Source organism: Candoia aspera, chromosome 8, assembly GCF_035149785.1.
Source record: "Candoia aspera isolate rCanAsp1 chromosome 8, rCanAsp1.hap2, whole genome shotgun sequence".
Taxonomy (NCBI): Eukaryota; Metazoa; Chordata; class Lepidosauria; order Squamata; family Boidae; genus Candoia; species Candoia aspera.
Genome location: NC_086160.1, coordinates 61,446,391 through 61,468,140, shown reverse-complemented (window position 1 = coordinate 61,468,140; position 21,750 = coordinate 61,446,391). Strand labels below are relative to the sequence as shown.

General features: G+C 38.7%; 1 protein-coding gene across 2 annotated transcripts in view; it reads left to right on the top strand.

The window, feature by feature from the left end:
• GRID2 (glutamate ionotropic receptor delta type subunit 2) overlaps positions 1-21,750 on the top strand; it is a 984,963-nt gene that overhangs the window by 803,123 nt on the left and 160,090 nt on the right. For both annotated transcript variants that reach the window (XM_063310079.1, XM_063310080.1), the window contains one exon: positions 6,602-6,914. In XM_063310079.1, the coding sequence (XP_063166149.1) occupies positions 6,602-6,914 (313 nt within the window). The remainder of the gene's footprint in view (positions 1-6,601; positions 6,915-21,750) is intronic.

The window sequence follows — 21,750 nt, the reverse complement described above, 5'->3', positions numbered from 1 at the left end:
TTCCAATGTCTATTTTTTTCTAATCCAGCATTTCTCATGACATATTCTGCATATAAATTAAATAAATTAGGGGACTACCTACAGTATAACCTTTCCTGATTCTGAGGGGTTTAGTTGCTCTGCATTTGGTTCTGTTACATCCTAGTCATACAAATTCTTCAACAGGCAGATGTTGTGACTCAGTGCACCTCTGGTTTTAAGGGCTATCCACAATTCTTTCTGAAATTCTCTTGCCCTTTCCAGTGTCCACTGGATGTTAGCAATGTGAACTTAGGTACCTCTTTTGAATCCAGCTTATACATCTGGCAGCTTATACATCTGGCAGCTCTCATTGAAGTCAGGATTATAACATCTTGAGCATTTCTCAGTAGCATGTGAGATAAGAGCAACTGTTTGGTGGTTCAAGCATTTATTAGCACTGCCTTTTTTGGTAGTGGAATACAAATTGATCTTCTGCAGTCTCTTGATCTTTGCTGTTTATATACCACGTCTTCATTTTAATTACATCACCTTGTAATATTTTAAACAAGTTTGTTGTTATCAATAGATTCCAGAGTCCATTTTACTTCACTTTCCAGAATACCTGACTCCAGGTCATACCTGATTAAGCTTTCATGCATATCATCAATGTTTAGATCTTTTTTGTAGAGTTCTTCTGCATATTTGCAATATCACTTCTTTATCTTTTCTTTCCCAAGTAGATTTATTCATTTCATTTCATTCCATTCCATTCCAAGGCCACCTGACTCCTCAATGACTCTGGGCAGCTTACAAACAGAAAACAAGAAAACAAGTCATATAAAAAGAGCATAACCAACCACAAGATCAATTCAACAAGCTGTAAAAACCAAACTCAACTAACAGGGACTCTGTTAGTTGAGTTTGGTTTTTACAGCTTGTTGAATTGACCCTGATCCCAAGGCCTGGGAGAACAACCAAGTTTTAATGACTTCCTGAATATCATTAGGGTGGGGGCTATATGAATCTCTGTGGGATGTCATTCCAGAGGGCAGGTGCCACAACAGAGAAAGCACACTTTCTGAATACCATAAGATGACACTGTTTTATCAGTGGGATCCAGAATGCATTCACTTTGGTTGATCTCACTGGAGATATTTGCTTTGTCTTTTATCACATCCATCTTTGCATAAAATTTTCCCTTGCTTTTCTGTAATTGTGTTAAATAAGGCTTTTGTCTTCCCATTCAACTATAATCATCTTTGCATTGCTTATTTAGAGAGAACTCCTTGTCTCTTTTTTGAAACTCAGCATTTAGGTGGACAATTTCTCTCTCTCTCTCTCTTGTCTTTTGCATCATCCATTTCTTCAGCTATTTTCAAATTGACCAATTTAGCCTGACTTAAATAAAACTGCCTCAGATACGGAACTGGTTAAGTGGTTACCAGTCATTAGGAAGAAAACTGATGAAATGCTCTTCTCAATTCTTTTTAACTTCCCACTTGCGTTTGCTATCATGGATAATAGCATCCTTTTGGAATGACTTGCATTACGTGAGACATTGATTCTGACAGTGGCTCTTCTGTTGCTTTACACGTTTGTTCTATCACAAGGTCATGGGACAGCTAACAGCAGGGCAATAGAACTTATTTACTAGTTAGCTACAGAGGCAGTGTCAGTAGTAGCAGCAGCAGCTACATCTCTCTGCTGATCCTCCTATGCACCCAGCTGTTTCTCTTTGCTAAAAGATGCCTTCCAGTGCCTATGTTGGATTGAAAGCTAATGCTGTGCAGAAATGTGCTGGCAGTTTCCCGTCCCTATGAAAGAAGTTTCTATTTTTCAAACTTATTCTCGGGATGCTTGAGAATTTCTTTCAAATTTCTCTTGTTGATGTTTCTAAGCTTAGTTATTAGGGGTGGCATAAGTCTTATTGGTTTGTTACATGTCTTTCTGTCACTTTCAAGCTTCCCTTGTTGCCCACATTTTCCAAGTGAATCCCAGTGAAAGGAGTATGCTTGCTAGGCCTTCTCTTCAGAGTTACTGTAACTGATGTGTGGAAAGGAAGCAGACCACTGGAAAGAGAGCAGTAATGAAATCCAGGTTATCTGAAAACACTTTGGCTATTTCATCAGTTCAAGTACACCACACTCCACTCCGACAATTTCACCAAAGTTCTCTTGCCTTTTAAAAGACATTTTGGAAATAAATTATCTTTCATTAAATTGATAGAGGGGAAATGCTGTCTTTCTTTTGCACCGCAGTAGTGGAAACTTAAATAGACAAAACATATTGATTTGTATCAACAAACTCTACCAGACGTTATTCAACCAAAGTTAAACATATTGCTGTTCTTGTTGTTATAAATATGGATTTAACAATCAAGAGCAGACTGAATTAATGTCATTTGGCAGGCAAACAGATTTCAGCTAGACATTAGGCAAACGTGCTCATGGTAAAAATTGTTCAAAGCATAGAATGGCTTGATTGTTATGGTCATGCGGAAACTGGATTGCCACCTGTTAGAGAGCTATAGATGCAGTTAGAAATTCCTAGACTGAGAAGATTGCAAGCATATATTCCAGAATAAGGCAATTATACAAAAGTTCTGATTTTAACACTGAATAAACTTTCTCACTGCCTCACTTCTACAAGACAGAAGATTGTTGTAATTAATATGGTTCATTATCTCTTGCAACATCAGATCAGCTGTATTCATCTGCTTTTCTTTGGGGGGGTTTGTTTGTTTGTTTGTTTTTGTTTTGTGGGGTATGTGTTAGTTTTCAAAATCTTATATCAAAATGTCTTTTGGGAGATCAAAAGTATGATGAATAGTCTTCCATAATGGATCAAGGATGCAGTTAGAGATTTAAGTGCAATCTTCCATTGTATTTACATAACGTATTCTGAATCATGAACCCAATTAGAACTTAAATAGTTCATGTTAGGGTTGAGACTATCTATGATTTTATGATATTTAGTACTGAAGATTCAGTATTAGCTTGCATATCATATTTTGAAATACGCAAAAATCTATTTTATTATATTGAGATTCTGTTATATTAGTGCATAAACTATATAAATGTATACATGCATTGAAAAGTAATTGTTAGATCTAAGCAACTGATCGGGTTAAAATTCTGTAACTGTCCCAATTCCCCTTACATTTTAAAAGTAAAAACAACTTTTTAAAAAAAGGCATGTATATCCAGGAAAAAAAAATCACTCCATGTCAGCTTTATGTAGAGCATATTGCAGTAGTCCAGTCATGAGGCACTTAGGACATGAATGACTGTCTCAAGGCCTCCTGCTCTAAGAATGTGCACAACTGCACACTAGATAGAAAGGCTTTCTTGGCCACAGCTGCCACCTGCAAATGTTGGATTTTTCCATAAGACTCACATATGAATTGCACAACCCATCAGAAACAAAAAGACTAAGGAACAAGCTGAAACAGATGTAGAGAAATATTGCCCTCCAAGCCCTTCGTATCTCTAATCAGACTATCTTTTGGATGATCTCTGGTGGGAGCAGAATGGGGGCAGTGCAACCATCCTTGCTCTTCTTGATCTCTCCGTGGCTTTCGATACCATCAACCATGGTATCCTTTTGGGTCAGCTCAGGGAGTTGGCGGTGGGTGGTGCAGTTTTGTGCTGGTTCACCTCCTTCCTCCGGGACCGGTCCCAATCGGTGTTGATAGGGAGCAAGAGACCTGACCCGTGGTCCTTCCTTTGCAGAGTGACGCAGGGCTCGGTACTCTCTCCCCTCCTTTTTAACATTAACATGAAACTGCTGGGTGAGATCATCCATCACCATGGGATGAGATATCATCAATATGCTGATGATACCCAATTATACATCTCTGTCCCGGGTGAAGTAAGTGATGCTGTGACCACCTTCTCTTGGTGCCTGGAGGCTGTAGGGGTCTGGATAGGGAACAACAGGCTTCAGCTGAAACCTGGTAAGATGGACTGGCTGTGGGTTGGGGGCTCCTCAGTATCTGTGAACTTACTATCTTTGATTCTGGATGGGGTTGCAGTGCCCCAGACAGATCTGGTGCAGAACCTGGGGTTCTCCTGGACTCATGTCTCCTGCTCAAGAGCAGGTGGCAGTTGTGGCCAGGGCAGCCTTTGCCCAACTTCATGTTGTGCACCAGTTATGCCCCTTCCTGGATCGGGAAGCCCTCCGGTCCATCACTCATGCCCTAGTCATCTCCCATATAGACTATTGCAACGCAGTTTACATGGGGCCACCCTTGAAGAGCATCTGGAAGCTACAGCTGGTTCAGAATGTGGCTACGAGCAGTTTTAGGAGCCCCAAGGACGGCACATATAACACTTTTGCTGTGTGAGATGCATTGGCTGCCAGTTTGCTTCTGGTCCAATTCAAGGTGTTGGTCATCACCGTAAAGCCCTACATGGCATGGGTCCAGGTTGCCTGAGGGACTGCCTCACCCTCATTATATTGACCCGTCCCACCCAGTCAGGCAGAGAGGGCATGTTGCAGAACCTGTCCATGAGAGATGGTTGACTGGCATGGTCTGGGAAGAGGGCCTTCTCTGCTGTGGCCCTCGCCCTGTGGAACATGTTACCCCCCAGAGGTGAGGCAGGCCCCCACTCTCCTGGCCTTCTGAAAGGGAGTGAAAACCTGGCTTTGCCACCTCGCTTGGGGCAGGAGGGGGAGGATAGTCAATCATGGGGCTGGTTGGTGCCATGATGTGGCTCCAAGGAATTTTATTGAGATTGTTTGTTTGTCCATCTGGGATTTTATATTTTATATTTATATTTACATGATGCATTTGTCTTTGTGATTTTAATCTTTTGTTATTTAAATTGAATTTAACCTAGAGTCACTTGCAAGATGGGTGGTGAATAAATGTGAGAAATAAATAAAATAAATAAATAAATCTAGCAAATGTTTAGAATGAGGTTCAGCAGTTTCAAAAACAGATCAAGGGCTACTTTGAGATGTTTGAACTGAAGCTGTAATCTTCTGCATTTAAAACATACGCTCTTTCATCTCTTTCAACCACCTCTTTCAACCAGGCTGTGGTTGCTATTTAGGCCTTTCACGTTATCTGATGCTGTGATTCAAATTTATTTTAAGGGAATTCCTGGCCCATGGGCTGATAGAACCAAGCAGACTTCCCTATCCAACCGATAGGGCCTCAAGCAAGATCTCTTCCACTTCTTCCAACCCTATATACCTCAAATCTTGAACCCTTATTTTTCTTGGTGGTCTGCCACACATCCATCCATCCATCCATCCATTTGATTTCTATAGCTGGCCATCTCAACAAATGACTCTGGGTGGCATACAATCATAAAGGAAGGCACTACTGTTCTCTGAATGCAGCAATAAACTGAGAGTTATTCTTCCTCCTTCCCCTTGCCCCTTTTATACCTATAGATGCATTCCAGAGATTCTGGGACCAACACCTATCTTGCTTCCCCTTCATGTGATTGCATCAATTCCAACCTTGGACTCAGCAAAGAAACACAGAGCAGCAGTGCAAAGGCTTTTGGAAGAGGATGTATCTTCTTCTTCCCAATGTCCCACCCCTGGCTTTCATTTCACCCACTAGAAAAGTGAAGCAGATTCATTTCTACCTTGGAAAAGCTGTTAGTAACTTTGTGACCTACAGCTGTACAAAGCACACAAAAGGAAATAGGCTTCATTGGCACAAGCAAAGCAGCTCTCTTTGAAGCATTAAAGCAGCCATGTCCTCTAGAAGGCTTAGCAAGTGGCTTCAAAAGATTTCCCCAATTGTCTATGCAAGTATGCATTCACCAAGACTAATTCTTTAGGAACTGACTAGGTCACACTGTTCATTAGGACTGTGCAACGCTTTGGATCCAAGGCAAAAAAGCAGCTGCATCTTTTTTCAGGATTGCACAGCTACCTGCTGCCTTGTGATGCTGGTGAAAGAGACATTTGGTTGAAGAAGTTGCAGACAGATCTGTATGAGTGCCCTCGTGCCCTTCAAGATATCTCCTGCTGTTGAATCCAAAGCACTGCTAGTTTGTTTATGTGTTTATGTCTTTTGGAACTGGCAATTGCTAATAAAATAGGAAATGAAAACAACAATAACAACAACAATGAACAAAACTGACTTAACTTTCTAAGAATGAGTTTTCATTTGACTTGTCAAACTGTAGTGTATTCCACATTTTTGCAGTATGTCTAAAGGGCATGTAAATGGAGGTGTTGGTAATATGCAAATATATTATAAAACTAATATGAGAAGTCCATTAAAATTCTTTAATTGGACAAAAGTCATAATCAACAGACTATCAAAAGGACCTTCTCATTTTTTCAGTAAGTAGTTTTGGTGTCAGTAAAAAAATTCCAAAATAAATAGGCATCAAAATTCTTCTGGCTGCTCTCTTTATTTGAAATATACTCTTTTTCTGAATCAGGAAGAAAACTTTAAATATTACCTCCATGAATCCAACTTGTTGTTCACAGTCAACTTTGTATCTGGATTCTTCCTGTTTGTTCCCTGGGTTGAGACACACAAACTGTAAGATAAGCAAAACTTGGCAACTGTTTTTCCAAGAGAGGGTTCAGCGGCTGTAAATCAGATGGAAGTGATGCTATTTTTCTCTTGCTAAGGGAAATAAATTCTCTGTCTCTTTTCCTTTAGAGAGCTGATATAGGCATTTCTGCATTAACTATTACGCCGGACCGGGAAAATGTGGTTGATTTTACAACTCGCTACATGGACTACTCAGTGGGAGTGTTGCTACAAAAGGCTGAAAAGACCATGGATATGTTTGCATGTTTGGCACCATTTGACCTCTCCCTCTGGGCTTGCATAGCTGGCACAGTACTACTTGTAGGACTCTTGGTATATCTTCTTAACTGGCTTAATCCTCCACGGCTTCAAATGGGATCAATGACTTCAACAACACTCTACAACTCCATGTGGTTTGTCTATGGCTCCTTTGTGCAGCAAGGTAAGAAACATATATGAATCTCATGATGCAGTTGGTGGAATATATGCTTTGAATTAATGAAGATATACAATGTATTAATTTCCTAAAATAGACTATGTGGACTGCTTGCAAATTCCCATTCTGACAAGAGACATAACTCCCAAGGACATGGCTGGGAAAAGGAGAAATGAAGAAGCAAATTGTGTGAGAAATGCTTGAAGTTAATGCTTAAATGCTTCTTGAAAATGAGGATGGATGAGTTTGATGAACAATTGGTGTTCCCATAATAGTCGGCAACTAAGGAAAATAGACCAAAATAAGAAACAAGAATAGGAGACAGAAAGAAAAATAGTGGTGAACAAGCAGAAAAAAGCTATAGAAAGTAAAATACTAGAAGATGGTAAAGTATGAAAACAGCTAGCTATCAGAGACAAGTTGTTGAAGATCTGATATCCTGGAGACAGAAAACTGGATACAGGTAGTCCTCAACTTACGACTATTCGTTCATTGACTGAAGTTATAACAGCACCAAACAAAGGGACTTACAACCTGTGCCTGAAGTTAAGGCTGTTGCAGCACCCCCACGGTCATGTGATCAAAATTCAGGTGCTTGGCAGGCAGCCCACCCACACTTACAACTGCAGGGGTGCTTCAACTCCCCCCACCTGCCTATCTCCATTCATCTATGCCCTTTAGGCCCCCTGCTGCCCTGTGTTCCGCTGCCCCAGCTGACCTTCGCCATCTTCTTGCTCCCGCTGCTGACAAGGCATGACTGGGCTGGCTGCTGGGGTGGGCTGGTGCTGGGCTTCACACTGCGAAAAAAAAAAAGCCAAAAGCAGCCCCTGAGCAGCAGTGCACCAAAAAGCCCCTTTGTGTTTGCTGCTTTGGGCTTTTTTTTTTTCTTTTGAACACGAAGCCCAGTCCAGCCCTGCCTAGGAGCTTTTTGCAAAGAGGCATTTTTAGTGCACTGCAGCTCTGGGGCTGCTTTTGGCTTTTTTTTTTTTTTTTTTTTTGCAGCATGAAGCCAGCCCCAGACCATCCCAGCAGCCAGGCTGGGCACACCTCATCAGCAGCAGCGAAGTTCAGCTGGGGCGGCAAAGCACAGGGTGGCAGGGGTCTCGGAGTGCAGGTGACAAGGCAACTGCAGCTGAGACTGCGCTGGGGCAGCTGCAGCTTCCTGGGGCATGACAATCAGCCCCAGAACCACACAGGGCAGGGTGCTGGGCAGCCAAAAGGGCAGAGATGGTTGGGAGATGTGTGGGTGGGGGCAGTTGGAGGCAGTCCCTTTCCTTACTGAGGTTCACGGCTGGGAAGGACCAAGCCCGGAATGGCTCTGATTGGGATGGGCACTTGCTTAATGACCTGCAATTCTTGGCTAATGATGCAACGGGGCATGCCAGGATTGATCGCTAAGCAATGCAGTCATATGACATCTCACATTATGACTGCATCACTTTGCAACAAATTCCAGTCCCAATTGTGGTTGTAAGTAGAGGATTACCTGTAAGTAAAACTCTCTGTGGACTGACAGAATTAGAGATCTTGGTCCACAGTAATCACTGACACTAAATAGGGCTCCCATCTAAATTTCCATATCTATTGGCATGAATTGAACATTTCCTGCTCCCTAGCAGCCTTCAGAGCATAAGAGGAGCAAGTACCTGCTCCTCGGCCTTCTGGTTCAAGCCTTCAAGAAACCCAACAGCTGGAAAAGGATAACAGAACAAAGACACTTAAATAACCAGAGCAAATATGAAATGGGAGAAATAAGGTTATGATGTAGGAAAAAAATGACATCTAGCTAGATATCGATATGAAGGCAAAAAGCCTAAGAAAAAAGGTAGGGAGGCTATACCAGCAGTTAACCCAAAAAACGCTTAGAGAATGGAGCCATATTGTACTGTATCTGAGCTGCAAAAACCCAGAACCGCTAGATAGCAGCAAAGAGACAGAGAAAGCTTTAACTCTCCCATATGGAGTTAGATCACAATTTGGGTGCTCTGAATTTACAGCTCCTGCTAGCACAACAAGTGGAGAGTGTGGCCTTTGCACAATTACATTTTGTAATGGACCTGTTGTTATTTTGGGAGGCTCTTTTTGGATATCTGGATGGGAAACATGTTGTGGATGGATTTGCTTACAGTTAATATGGTGTTTAAGCCTCTTTCCCCACAGTCACTTTAGTCTGACAACTTCTAAATTGGCTTTGTATCTAACTGTCCTTTCACTTAAAGTAAGGGATCTTTGTGAGTTTGTTCTATTTAAAGGAGAAATTTCTCCTCTGCGTCATGTCAAATTTCAATCCTTTGTTCGTACTAGTTCACCGGGACCACTTTATGCCTTCTAAATTTGGATTTGCTTACAGTTAAGAGTTGAGATATGGAGTGATGAGTTTGACATTTGTTAACTAACATTATTATTGCAGGGCTCTGTTTGGACTTTTGCTGACACCAGGATTGGAAAAGACGTTGCTTATTGGACTTGCCCATAGTTAAGAGTTGAGTTATGGGATGAAGAGTTTTGTATCTGTTAATGTAAAGGAGGTGAAGAGACAGTGAAATTGTTCATACTTGTGGTGATGGGGGTAGGAAGTCACTTTCTTAGATTTTTATCCCTCTCTTTCTATTTTTTTTCTTTTTTTCTTTTTTGCTTTCTTGCACCTTTTATTCTCTCCATCTTTCTTGCTCTTTTTAGTGTGTATTACCTTTTACTATTGGTATTAAAAATTTTAATTGAAAACTTATTCAAAAAATAATCTTGTATTCCAGTTGTAGACATTTCTGGATCTAGGAACCTTTGTGCATGGCCACTCATGTTCTCATCATCTCATGGCTAGACTACTGCAGTTCACTGTACGTGGGGCTGCTCTTGAAGACCATTTGGAAGCTTCAAGTGATGTAGCATGCAGCTGCCTGTGCTGTTATGGGCAGATCAACATTTGCCCATGTACCACTACTACTTTGGGAGCTGCATTAGCCAGTTAGCTTCTGGGTGCAATTCAAGATACTGGTTGTCCCTTTAAAGCCCTTCATGGCTCAAGGCCCAGATACCTTCAAGACCACCTTCTCTGGATTGAGTCTGCAAAGCCAGTGAAACCAGGGAGAATGCACTTCTGAGAGTCCTTTCTTTGAGGGAATGCCTGGGGACAAGCTTTCTCAATGATGCCCCCAGTTCTATGAAACAATTTACCCCTGATAGTCAGTTCACCTCTACATTATTGGGCTTCCAAAGGGCCATAAAAACCTGGCTCTTCAGGAATGCATTTACGGATATGGAGGTTTAGCCTAAATCTAGATGTGGTGATATCATTATACATTCACAGATAGATAGGTATACATATTTTGGATGTTTTTAATCCAATGGTTTGGTGTTCTGTAGACCACTTAGAACTTATGGGAACTGATCAGCATAGGAGCCTTTGTAAATAAAAGAATGAATGAATGAATGAATGAATGAATGAATGAATGAATGACTCTTAGCTTCCAACTAGTGGTTCCTCAGATTTTTGTAACCCAGATATCATATGCCTGTTTTCATTAAAATGGACAGGTAGGCATGGTGTGTAAAAGAAACAAAGAACTGTTGGAGAATAAGAACAAAAATCTCAGTTATACACTAGGCTAGTTCTGTGGGTAGGTCACCCCTTCCCCCATAAGCACTTTGTTCTCCATTATTTCTTCAGTTATGAATCCCTTGAAATGAATGTGAAATATTATCTATAATGTCTTATTATTTTTGTTCTTAATTTTTAACATGTGGTACTGACATAGCTATCAAAAGTGTTCCTTGTGCCCTCTGTACCTCAGAAGTTTAATATAGGTGAATTCATGAGGATCTATGATCAAGTTAATTTGAACATGCAGAAGAAGAATGAAAGATACAGTATCTGTGGCTCTACTCTGCAATTGACTGATAGAAAGCAATTAAATCTACATATTGATAACATTCCTGTGATCTTAAATTCATGGCACACCTTCCATTTCAGTCCGTGTCTTCCAAATAAAGATTTTTCAGGCCATAGTTTTTACAAGCCATAGTTTTTACAGTTCACTACATGAAAGGAGATTTTCTCTCTTCAGCTTCTATACGTTTGCAGTCTCTGTTAACAATTTATTCATAGCATGAAGTGACTACTCTTTGCTGAGGCACAGTCAGAAACCAACCTTTCTGGCCTCAGCTTCAGTGGACCTTTGGGGTCCTGTGGCTGTCTTAGTTGACATGCCTCAGGCCCCTGCTGATTCATCTTCCTTCTGCTCTACTTCTCTTAGACCTACTAAGTCTTCTTCTGACCTTGTTCCCCCTGTTCCCTCCAGCCTTCAGATCTATGCCCACTACATTATTCCCTATCATTTACACCTACTCTTTTTTTCCAACCTGAGTATTTTTCCTTCCAATGCATATTCACATATTCCTGAAAGTTATTAATTGCTATTTTGGCCTGCATTTAATATTCAATTTGCTTTCTTTCCTTCTTTCTTTCCTTCCTTCCATCCATCTGTCCATCCACTGGGGATCACAGCATTGCCACAGATCAGACTAGAACAACATGGAGTGTTGAGCTCTGAAAATTAGTCAAAAAAATTAGAACTTCTTGTAATAAGAACTTTCAAATTTTGCTTTTGTAACATTTTATAGTCAGTGCAAGTATTTCCATGCCAAAGATGTCCCACGCTTTCTAATCAAGCAATGCCAGAAAGCTGTTGACTTATCATTAATCTGTTATTAATGATAATTGATAAAATTAAATTACAGATATGGCTCTGCTTTCCACTCTAATATTGTAGTAATTACCCCCAAAGTATAAAAAAAAAAATAGAACTGATATCCAGTATACTCAGTTCTCTTCTGGCAAAAAAACTAGATTACTAACATTTGCTCTTTGGAAGGCCATCTCTTCCAGTAGGTAATGTGAACAGATAAGAGAGTGAATCCATCTATGGGCCACTCAAAATCTCCTGAGCTGGTTTCTGTGTAACAGGGATTCTCATATATTGCTGGCTTGGGATGGCAATATTGCTGTTTTTTCTCACCCAGTTGCCTTTTCTAGTGCATCATAAATAGCACTTACACTGATTGAGTGAACAGGCATAGAGACAACCATTCCAGTCACACAATTCACCTGGTATGGTTTATTCAATCACATTAGTCTCCTTCTCTCCTATTCTGCACATTTGTTCAGCTCAGCAACAGAAGGAATATGGCAGAATTATAAGGAGGTGATGGCAGCATTCGAGGACAGAATTATGTGTTATGTCTTAGAGCTATATACTGTATGTATGGATGGATATGTGTACATGTGTGTGTATCTTTGAAAGCAGAGCCATATCTTTGAATTGATGTTTCACTTCAATGAAGATTCTCCATTAAGTGCTGCAGCCCCCCAGTTCGAACTAGTTAAATGGAATGGCTCCTGTGTGTGCACAAAGGTTACTTCCATTGAAGTAAAAAGTGTCTGAGCAAGGCCCTACCTTGACAATTTGCCTTCTCTTTAAAAAAAAAAAAAAGCTCTGCATCACAGGCTTCTTAAATATGCAAAGTTAGAAATGTTATTGTTTTGAAAGACACCTTCAGCAGTTTCTGTAACTGTAATGATTCTAATATTTTTACACAATTGCTGGACCTAACCTCATATTTACAAAGAAAATTGTTACTCATTTTTAATATATATTCTATCACATTCCTTTTTGAACAAAGCAGAATTAAAGAAGATGTATCTCCTTCAAACAGGTGACAGGAGGACAAGCTTTCATTTGGCTGAGAAGAAAAGAACAATAATTTAATGGCGTTCATATCAAAATATATGAATGTACAGAATGCTTGAATAATTAAGTCACAGAGGGCCTTGAATTCTAGTGTAGCAGCTCAGGAGATTCATTTATAATGTCATCCAGCATTTCATATTCAATCTGAATCTTACAAAAACTGCATTAGCAGAAACCCAATTGTTTACTACCCTCAGTTAATTCAAAAGCAGGGAGAGTGGGAAAGATGATGGTAATTCTCAGTGACAGATTGACTGGCTACAAACCTAGGTCTAGCTTCTGTGTTCACTCCTCACCTGCTTTCCATTCTATAAAAGAATTCTGTGGTTTATTTATTTTAGAATAGCTAATCTCCTGTGATTAATTGTGACTGGCACATCTTAACCAAGGCAATATGGGGAGTTTTAAATATTGCCATGTTCATTTAAGAAATCACTGTCAACAACTGATTTCAAACATGACATGGTGGTAATTTCAGATACTGTACCTAAATGTACATACACTGAAAAGTGGCAAACTATGAGGGATTCTGGCTATAAAAGCTTTATAACCCCAGCTATTTTATTCTGTACCATCAATGTATCTAAAATCTGCATCTTCCTTATTTTCTACCAACTGAAGTGTGACAATCCTGCAAGCTTATTCTCTCCAGCCTTCAAAGCAGAAAATAGCCCGTTGAGAGTTAAAATACACATACTCGGATTTAGCAAAGGGGACATGCTTTTTCAGTTGGAACATCACAACACTGCTTCCACCTGCAACAGATTTTATATTTGGTTCAACTCCATGTGTTCATGGTTACGTGGCAGCTGCTGAGTTCATGTGTAGGTTTTTGAAATTGGATTTCTAAGCCTTTGAAATACAGTTTTCATTCATCTTTTAGAAAGCAAGCATTGGACACATTTCAGTTCTATCAAATGCACAAGATGAAGAAGGCGGAAAACAAGAGCAAAGAAATAGGCCCTTTGTTCAACCAAGAAAGAAAGTGACTGGAAAGTTATGCTGGCTGGCTGAATTTTATTTCTAACAAATCTGAATTGCCTTGTCAGTTCACAGAAGGTATTCCAAACTAATAAAACTAGCTGCATCCAAATGTAAACCTGTAAAAATCAGGCTAATAAGAAAACTGTTTAAGAGCAACCAATAGAGTCACTTTTTTTAATGTATACTTTTACAATAGTGTTCCATAAGAACCTCTACTACAGGGTGACTATAGAAACAGCCAAATTGCTTGTGTGAATTAATATTCCTGAGTTCAGTCAAGGGGTGATCGAAACAGGAAAACCTCTCACTGATTGATAGCAACTGTCTGCACATTTTATTAATTAATTTATTTATTAATCAAATTTATCATCGCCCATCTCCCAAAAGGGACTCTGGGCAGTTTACAATAAAACATAAATAAAAGTATAAAACTGTAAAACACTATACTACATAATACAATAAATATAATAAAAACATTTTAAAACATAAGAATCAGCTACCATGTGGCCTTATGTAATGGCCTTTGCTATATATGTCTCCCTGAATTGCCACTTCCAAAGAACACTACAGTTAAAAGAGACCGTTTCCACTGATGAATGAACTTGGCATTATTATCTATTAAAACACTTTTCCTTGACAAAAGGAAAGAATGTTAATCTTATCTCTGTTTCCTGATGCATTTCTTTCTGAACTGGTTGATACTTAGTAAGTATGAGAGAGGAGAGTAAATAATGCATGATATTGAAGTGCATATGCTTGCATGTAAAAGTTTTGGTATTTAAAACAGAATCCATATTTGCAAATAAATAGGTTTATATTGCTCAATAATTTCAACCACCTTAAACACTGAAAATTCAGAAATTTACTTGGGGAAATAGGAAATCTAATGCTAGGGATGCCCAAGCTTTTGTGAGCAGATTTGGAATGTTGAGGTCACATTAGGGCTATTCTCCCAAAATGGCTGCCATGGTGGGAATGGCAAATCTCAAAACATCAATTTACCAGAAAGCCAGTTGGTGAGCTTGCTTCCTGCTCCTCCCTTTAGTTTAATTTGTGAGCTTAGTTTTGTCTATTTTTTTTTCCAAATAAAGCACTGGGCTTCTTCCACCAGAGTGGATCTATCTGAGGCTAGAGACCCAATTAACAGGGCTGCATGGAGCTTCACACTGGTTTTCCCAAAGTACAGGTGTGGACTGGAAGACGAATGTAGCTCTTATCTGCAACACCTCAAAGAGCTGTTTCCTGGAATTTTGCAAGTCCTGCCAAGTCATCCCAAGGAAAGGTTTGGGGGTGGTGCTTTACTCTGTAATCAGTTTCCCATTTATTCTATTTAATTATGAAATCCACCAGAGAATGGAGCCTTACGGAAATGTTGCCAGACACATTGGCATAACATTAGGAACTCAGGGTCTGCAGTCAAAGAAAAACAATGCAGTTTTTTTCCAGTATTAAACCACAGACTCAACTAGTCCACTGCAACCTGTCTCCCACTGTAATGTTTCAAATACATCTGGAATCCTGGAAGCAGGATATGAAAGTAATAGGTGTATCTTGAGGTTTGCTCTTGATATTCATTAGGACATTTGCAGAAGATGGGGAAAAGGACAGGAACTTTTCCAACACACACACTATTCTCTAAATTACATTGTTTACGGTTAAATGTTTCTCAAGTAAATAATGTATGCTCATTTTTAATACATACAGTGGTTTTAGCCTAACAGATTATGCATTCAACTCCATTGAGATCTTTTTACAAACTCTTTACTGTCACACTCCTTTGCTCCCTGATTCACACAGGTGTTCCTTATCACAATTTTCATATGCTCACTCTGTTAGGCAGCTTCAAGACTTTCACTTCTCTTCCTTGTTCTTAGAGAGGAGGGTGGAAAGAGGGGAGAAGAACTCTTTCCTGTACTTCTTGGAATTCTAGCACTTTGGTCAAGCCATCTTCACTGACATCTTGTCTGTCCTTTCCAAATGCAGCCATCTTTTGCATAAGTGGGTCCACTTTGCAGCTCTCTCTCTCTGAGATAACTTCTCCAACTGGAGTCACATGGCACCTCCAGTCTACACAACACAAATACAATATCAGCAATATCCAAAAACATTGTCTAAAAGACCTGCTTTTTATATATTTTCAGTAAAAGGCAGACACCTCTGGGGATCTGTGACACTTTGCATAGCATTGGCAAGTGGAAAAACAAATCTTTACATATGAGACCAATTTAAAACATTGTCCCAATTAGGGCCTCTCACTCTGCCACAGACACTGGCTTATCCCTTGTTAAATCTATCAGTACCTCCTTGCCAATTTCACATGTGGCCGGGCCTTTTTCAGCAGAATGAATAGGAGACAGAGCTGCTGTACTTCATTTTGAATCAAGTGAAATAATATATGTTACCATCTAAAGAACCAAGCACCAAAACATGATGGGGTCAAATAACCCATGAACCCAATATCAAAATTTACTTTAGTGCATCAAGGCCTTTCTGCTTCCCCCAGCCATAAATCTATTAGAATTACTTAGATATTTTCACCCTGTAGGGTGAAAATCAGTAGGGTACTTCCAGAGTGGCTTATATTGCTTGACTGTGTCAGCACCTGATCATTCGAGCATTCACACAATCACAGTCAGGAGGCTGGGATTCCTTTAACTGTTTTAATGAAGCGTAATGAACGGTACAGAAGGCAAGCTGCGAACAAAGATTTCCCACTCAAACCTAACTTAAAAACTACATTCCCTTAGTTAGTCCCCTTTCCCATGAAACCATGTCAGCCCCCCTCCCATCCAGATGGTATTCCTGGCATATCTCAACCCCGTGTCCTTGATGTCCTCCATAGCCATAATAAACCACTTCATACTCCAACTTCACTCCCCTCCCATCCGGCAACACGGATTCCATTCCTTGGAGAAGGAAATGATGAGAGATGTTCCGATAATGGTTTCTGTGAAACCTTTCATCGGGGGATCTGACAGACTGATTGATTGATTGATTGTGTGCCATCAAGGGGCTGCCGACTTCCAGCGACCACATAGACTTTCTCCAGGACAATCTATCCCTAACCTGATGTTTCAGGTCTTCCAGTGGTACAATCAATGCTACTGTAATTTAGTCTGAGTGAAAATCACTTGTAAGTTTAGTGATAATGCAGTCCTTGCTGGTCGGGTTGGATTCTGAAAGACATAGTGCAAAAGGAAAATAAAGGTTGGATGAAACAAGGAAAAAACAGCAAATTTAGGTTCTAGATTTTTGTTACATAGCTTTTATAAGGATTCTAATAGTATTTCTCCAACTAACAAAAGTTATTAAAAGGCATAAGCTTTCATGAGCTGCAGCTCACAAAAGTTTATGCCTTTTAATAGTATTTATTAGTTGGAAAAAGTGCTATCAGACTCCATAGAGAGGATGGATGCTTAGGATTTTGAACACAATCAATCCCCTTTAATTTATCTCATTGTTATTCTAAACAAAACAAAGGGAATAGAAATGGCTAGGTGTGATTCCTTTGAGAATTCACAAGGATGAGAAGAGAAGCTTCCCTTCCCCTTCTTTCATTTTAAAAAGCATTACTATGCACCTGCTCATCTGCAAACCCATGTGGGCTGATTTCTATCCTGTAGCTTATTTCTGGGATGATTGCTCGACCACACAACAGTTAAATGATGATGCATGGCTAGTTATAATTCTTGGGAAAAAAGTACAACCGTGGCTTTAAAAAAAAAACTATTTAAGGATGTTAAATAAATTACAGATAAAATGACCTTCTACGCTGGTCTTTTTTTTTTCTCCCAGAAATAGGCAGACATGATTTTGCATGCTTCTCACAAGGGGAGCAAGTAATTTTGCAGAAGCCAGGCAGGAGTCTGCCCAATTTTACTGTGAATTATTTTCTTCATTTTTCCCAACTTTTTTCTTTTGCAGAGGGAATGGGAGAACAAGCAATAGCTGTATTGCAGGAATTATGATTTATTATAGTCTTTGTTCTTCACATCCAGATGGAGTCTCCTCTTTAAACTCAGTGAATATTAAAATATATACCATATTGTTATAAAACAGAAAGGAGAACTTTGGATGTCCCTGGCAATCCAATCTTACAACTAATGAGCAGCAATCAAGAGTAATCAGGTGTTTTAACAACTCATAATATGCCACACTTCTGCTAGGCAAGAAAAAGCATAACTACAATTCCAATCTCTGTGACTATTTAATTACTCTGTTGATTTGCCGTATAAAACATGGCATGACCACAAAGGTTGTAGAGAATATGGAAAAATTATCTGCCAGAGATTTGATGGAGAATTTCAGAATTCCCTTTGTGTCCAGCTTTAGCTTTAATCACTGCCTAACTCCAGGATTTTGCACTGAGACATAACAGTAGTATGTCATTTAGAAAAGATTTAAGGATTGGTTCTGCAGAATTGACCAATTCTTTCCATTTCTTTTATAAAACAATGATGCCTTAATTGTTGTAGACCAAGCCACTTATGTGTATTTTAACAGTTTTGATAAATGTGGGACTGGCTCTTAATTTATATCATAATCATAGTCATTTTAGAGCAGGATTAACAAAGGGAGGAAGGATATTTATTTAGTTGCTAACAAATAATAATGGTCAGGTGATCAAATGGATCACCTTGTCCCTTAGATCTCTGCCAAGTAATTAAGATAAGTGATTAAGATAAGTTAAGTGAGAATGTGTTCTTGAAGATACTAAACATTTATGTCTATGTATTTGTATTAATACATTTTTGAAAAAATTATATCCCACCCAATGTCCTAGGCAAGCTGTGGTGTATAAAATCTATAAAGCGATCATATGAAATAAAAATAAATAACACTTTAACAGCAGTTATCAGAATTTAATAGTCAGAGGCATAAAGATAGAATCATATACTGCCAGGTTATAGCTATTGAGTCAGAAATGAATGGGGAAAAGTGTGTGCTCTGGAGAAGTTCAGACAAGAAGATCAAAAGACTGATGTTTGCAGCTTGCTGTAAGGAGGGAGTTAAAGTATTTGTAGAGACCATGTTGCTTGCCCTAAGAAACTGGTGGTCTTTTACCTGTTAACATTTATCATTCGGCTGCTTGCATTTTGCATCCCACTCAACAGTTTTAAAAATTATGTCACAATATCAACCAATCAGAGTTCTGGGAATACCTGCACGCATCAAAAGGATAATGGATGTTGTAAAATGATCACCTAATGAGCCTTTGGTGAGAGAACCACTAAATCTTAACAGACTAGTTACACCTGCAACATTATGGCTTTCAATGAAACCAGTAAAAGTTCATTGTAGCTTATAATGGATGGTTAAAGAACCATTTCTGGCTATTTTCTGTCCTTCTATTCTTATATTCCATTACAAAAGAGCAATAAGAGATTCAGCAAGAGACTTGCTATGGGGTGATTATAGTTTCTTTCTTCCCCTGCTTAAAGCCACTCATCCCTCAGTCTTGCTCCTTATATTACCACCCAAGGCCTGCAATAATCTCCTGAAATGCACTGCCTGGAGTGTACAGTTGCTTAATAAATTACTCTGTCTTACTTATCTTTCTTTTGGCATATCCCTGCTGGCAGAAGCTATTATCCAGTGAGAATATTTTTTTCTATTGACATTTATTCTTAATTAACCATGCATAGTCTCCTTAAGGTTTGTAATGTTCCAGGAGAACATTTGTGTGACCAAAAATGTTTTGAATAGAAGCCATTATCGTTACATCTTCACAAACATGCTACCTACCTCCATTGTTTTGTATGAGTGAAAATGGGCAGCCATAGAATTAATCCAAAGCATAAAACCATAAATTTTAAAACCTCAAGAAACAGCTTTCTATTCACCCTGCAACAGTTGTATAGGCTTCAGTACCCAGCAAATACAGGAGCCCACATTAAAAAGTTTCAAGGAAGGCATTCATTGTACTAAGGAAGCCAACCTCTGGAGATACATGTTACTCTGAAGTTGTAGATGTAGTCATGCTAATTGACGAAGACATAAGACTTCTTCATTTTAAAAAGTGGCATAGCTTTTCAGCTGCAATGACCATGCACAATGATCTGAATTATCAGTTCAAACTATTTTCTGAAGATTGTTCACAATGTAGAGAAACTTATCACTATGTTGACAGTATACAGCTTTGCTGAAAAACCAAATTATGTGACAGGGGAGAACAATTGAATTGATGCTATAATCAATTAATTGATCAATTAAGATCTCATATTTAAAAACAAAAAAATGCTTGTCCTTTGTATTTTCTGGCTTCTCACAACATGCTAAGAGATAATGTGATTAATTCAAGCATAGTGTGTATGAAAACCTACCCAATTATGGCTTTTCAATAAATTATAACTAAACAAACCATGCTTACCAAGAGTCCAATTGGTTTGAGGTAATATATATATCTAATAAATAAAGATATATGAATGCATTAGCAATTATTCATCTGGAATTTCAACAGAAGAGGGAAATATAGAAAGTGCACAATAGTGCAGTTCTATTTTTGTTTATCTATAAATATATACATATATGTTGGGACTGCTCCCAGAATTCCAGGCTAACATCACCTACTTTTCTATCTAGGCATTAAAATTCTAATGCTATATAATGACATTTTATATGTAACAGTGGCCCACCCTAGTTTCCTTCTCTAACCCAGCTCATTTTGCTGTTCTTGCAGAATAACAGATCTCAATTAATAAAGGACATCCCATGGCAGATTAACCTCTTTGCTTCTTTGCCATTGAAAATACTGAACTTATCTAGAATAAGGGATTTATTTTTGTGACATGAACTAGGTAAGGTTTTGCTGTCACATATGCAAATTGAGCTCCTTTCCTAAGTCTGAAATTCATTTTTCAAATGCATAGGATGTTAAACCCAAAATCTGAATAAAACAAAAAGTCTGCACTTGTTGCACAGACTACCAATAGTTTAACTGAAAATATTGCTGATAAAGTCTAGAGAATATAGCTGGGACAGTTAACCAGTTATGATTATTGCCATTTATTGGTGGCTAAAATTTTATTAATATTCCTATGAAAAGATAAATATCTTTGGAATAGAGGCCATGGTCCTATGTTTTCATCAATTTTCTGCCCAGTGCATATAGTCATAAAATTAGATGTATGGAGGTTAGTATATGGGAATCAGAGGGCTTCCATGTACATAGAATCTGTTCAGCATTTTTAAAAAATGTATTTGTATTCAGTTTATTCAACTATTCAAGTAATAATTGCATGGATGGTTTGGTGGAACCAACAGATATATTCTCAGATTCCCTTTCACATGTTAGTTATCCAGAGAAAGGCTGAATAAATGGTTTCTGTTTCCACACTTCTGTTTTATCCAAGTTATTCTCACATTGTTACTGATTTGTGAAAATCTCCATTTGCCATAGCAACTTTCTTAATTTTAGCATTCCTTTAATCAGGTTACTATTAAAGCACTGTCTGGTCTTTAAGAATGTTGATTTAATGGAAATGAATTTAAGGAATGAATTCTGTTTGTGCAATATTGTTATCGGTAACTGCAAAGTTGGAATTTCAGCTCATTTGTAAAAAGGTTAGACTTTCCAGTTATCATGGTGGATACCAATGATTTTGGAGTCAGTCTTCTAGTGCTCTACTTTATCATATTTATTTATATATTTCAATATATATTTAAATTCACAGGTTTTCTTGAAAATTCTCTGAGTAGAAAACGGCCACCCATGTTTATTACTGTATTTTATTGTTCTCTTTTTACTCTTTATTATGTCCTTTTTAATCAGTGACAAGAGTCCCTCTCTAAGCTAGACATGGGGAAGATGATGATGATGATGATGATGATGATGATGATGATGATGATGATGATACACAAAAATGTGAATCACAGCTGCCAGTTCTTTAGCTGGTGTTGGCCTTCATTCACATCACATTATTTCCAAGAACCTAGGATGTCGTAATGTATCGGCGCAGTCTATGCCTTGATCCAAGCAGTGTGACCTTTTGTAATTGACAGATGGAAATTTTGTCAATGTGCAGATTTTCTAAGTACCATCCAAGGCTTTTTGGTATGGCACCCAGTGTGCTGATAATCACTGGGACCACCACTATCACTTTATGCCATAA